Source organism: Pseudochaenichthys georgianus, unplaced genomic scaffold (assembly GCF_902827115.2).
Source record: "Pseudochaenichthys georgianus unplaced genomic scaffold, fPseGeo1.2 scaffold_732_arrow_ctg1, whole genome shotgun sequence".
NCBI classification, from domain to species: domain Eukaryota; kingdom Metazoa; phylum Chordata; class Actinopteri; order Perciformes; family Channichthyidae; genus Pseudochaenichthys; species Pseudochaenichthys georgianus.
Window position 1 is genome coordinate 84,453 of NW_027263285.1, and position 2,431 is coordinate 86,883.

Here is a 2,431-nt window from a genome sequence, read left to right on the forward strand (position 1 = left end):
TGAATCTTTGAACTTCTTTTTCCAATGGGTCTTTCATTCAATGGGAACTATACGTGGTTTTGTACGTTTATAAAAATGTCAATACACATTTAAGTGAACTCAAAAAAAGACATGTTTTTAATATATCTGAGACCTTAAAAATATATGCCTAAAAATAGTATAATAGGACACCTTTACATTTCCTGTACATAAAATGTTTAAGTGTTATAAAATAATTCCTCCCAACAGCAAGATGGCGCTGCAGTGACGTCACACGGCTCCTCTGCCCCAACAAGAAGAAGACGGCGGCGTGACGTCACTTCCAGTTATTAATTTCCACCATGGAGTCCTGCGGAGTGAAGCTGAATTTCTGGGAGAATGGACCCCAACCGGGAAAGCTTTACTCTCTGTCCGGGAGCACCGGGAGCACCGGGACCTCCTGCGGGCCGGTGCGACACACACTGTGAGTCAAACCGGGGCTTTTAACCGGTCAACTGAACCCGGGAATCAGCTCTCGCTTTCGGTTCCGCTGAGTGCTGCATCATGGAGCTAACTCATGCTAAGCTAACTGACGCTAACTGCTAGTTTACTGCCTTTTCGTATCATAATCTAAACTCTGTGGTCTGTTTAATTAACTTGGATGATGAATGAGAATCTATGTGGTTCTTTTTTTAAGAGTTAAATATCAGTTTGTTTCCTTTTCTGGTCCGTTTTGCTGACTAACTGTTAGCATCCGGGAGCTAATGCGCCACAGGAAACAGATTGACTTTCCAACAACAAAGCAGGTTATTAAAGTCAACCTGTGTCTAATGAGTAAAGGCGGTATATTTACACAAATGCATACATAACACAACAAAGTATAATAAATACAGAGTTATAACTCAATTGAAAGGGAAGTACATTTAGCTTATTTATCAGCGACAGAATAATAATAATACATTGCATTTCAAAGACGCTTTACAGTGGTGATAAATCATGATAAAATAGAATTTAAAAGTTAACACATTAATACACTTATATGTAGATGTCCAAGAGGCTGTTTAATCTGTAGTCCCTGGACCGATGTTGTAAATCATCCTAAAGACACATTTAATTTAAAATAACCTGTGCATACAAGCAGTAAAAGTGTACAACATGGCTTGCAATACTGGCAATGCTAATATAAAACATACATATTACAGGCAAGAAGATAGCATCAGGTTAAGGCAGTACACACACACACACACACGAAACCTCCAGCAGGAAACGCACGTTGTTCTCAGACTCCTCTAATGTGTTGCTCTGTAACCCATTGACTTAACCTCCTCTCTCCCCTCCCGCAGGAACCCGATGGTCACCGGTACCTCGGTGCTCGGGGTGAAGTTCACCGGCGGCGTCATCATCGCGGCGGACATGTTGGGATCGTACGGGTCTCTCGCTCGCTTCAGGAACGTGTCGCGTATCATGAAGGTAACGAGAAAACGCTGTCAATCCCAATTACCCCGCGCCTCACATCCCTGCTCGTTGCACGTTGTGGCGCAGCCCTCCACTTCACGATGCAACACGCTGTCGTCTGCCATATTATCATAATCATATATTACATTTGTTTAGCGCCCTTCAAGGGACCCACGGCGGCTTCACGTGGGGACAAACAAGAAGGGCAAATGATAAAGTCAAATAAATAGCAGCAGGACTGAAAGACTGTGATGGAGTTAGGGGTCAAAGGTCACGGTGAACAGGCGAGTTTTTAATGAACACGTGACCATACTCATTGTCCTAAGGGTAGCGATGCTAATGTGAACACCGACCAGATTACGTCCAGAACAGCCGGGCGTTGTTTCTGATAGCAGCGTTCTGATTGGCTCGTGGGTCCACATTTCAGATGTTACGTCACATCGGACGCACATCTGGATCAGCTCCGTAGTTCCCCGTTTTTAGAGATTTGGGGACGGAGGAAAAGAGGGAGGGCTTATTGAATTCATCCCAATCCGGGACATGTTTCGTTGCCGCAGCACGAAACAGAACGTTAAGAGTAGAAATAAACGATTCTCCCGCCAGGTCGCCGGTGTTTCTCTCTCCGTCGTTTCTTTGCTGCAAGTCAAGGGTTTGTGTTTTCCAGGTGAACGACAACACCATCCTCGGAGCGTCTGGAGATTACGCCGACTACCAGCACCTGAAGCACATCATCGAGCAGATGGTGTGAGTACCACGACATTAATTACAGATTAGAAGCAGCTCTGATGTCCTTCAGTCCGTGTGCGCAGACGCAGAGGCCGCTGCCCGGATCCAGAGGAACACACAATCACACATTACGACAAATAAACGCACAACAATCATCAAATACAAAATAACAATCACTTCAACAACTTTGAGGTGTGTGTGTGTGTGTGTGTGTGTGTGTGTGTGTGTGTGTGTGTGTGTGTGTGTGTGTGTGTGTGTGTGTGTGTGTGTGTGTGTGTGTGGTGTGTGTGTG

At 44.8% G+C, this 2,431-nt stretch overlaps 1 protein-coding gene across 1 annotated transcript; it reads left to right on the forward strand.

Moving 5' to 3' along the window:
- Window positions 1-289: 289 nt before the first annotated feature.
- psmb4 (proteasome 20S subunit beta 4) lies at window positions 290-2,186 on the forward strand. Its single transcript, XM_034079813.2, has 3 exons — window positions 290-442; window positions 1,302-1,428; window positions 2,078-2,186. Exons 1-3 carry the CDS (start codon window positions 321-323, stop codon window positions 2,159-2,161), a joined length of 333 nt encoding a protein of 110 aa, XP_033935704.1. The 5' UTR covers window positions 290-320; the 3' UTR covers window positions 2,162-2,186.
- The last annotated feature ends 245 nt before the right edge of the window (window positions 2,187-2,431 follow it).

Excerpts from the sequence above, each read along its gene's own strand:
- psmb4 (XM_034079813.2), top strand. The coding sequence starts at position 321 with ATGGAGTCCTGCGGAGTGAAGCTGAATTTCTGGGAGAATGGACCCCAA. Across the intron at positions 443-1,301 it reads GGGCCGGTGCGACACACACT|GAACCCGATGGTCACCGGTA; the intron begins GTGAGTCAAACC and ends CCCCTCCCGCAG. Across the intron at positions 1,429-2,077 it reads ACGTGTCGCGTATCATGAAG|GTGAACGACAACACCATCCT; the intron begins GTAACGAGAAAA and ends TGTGTTTTCCAG.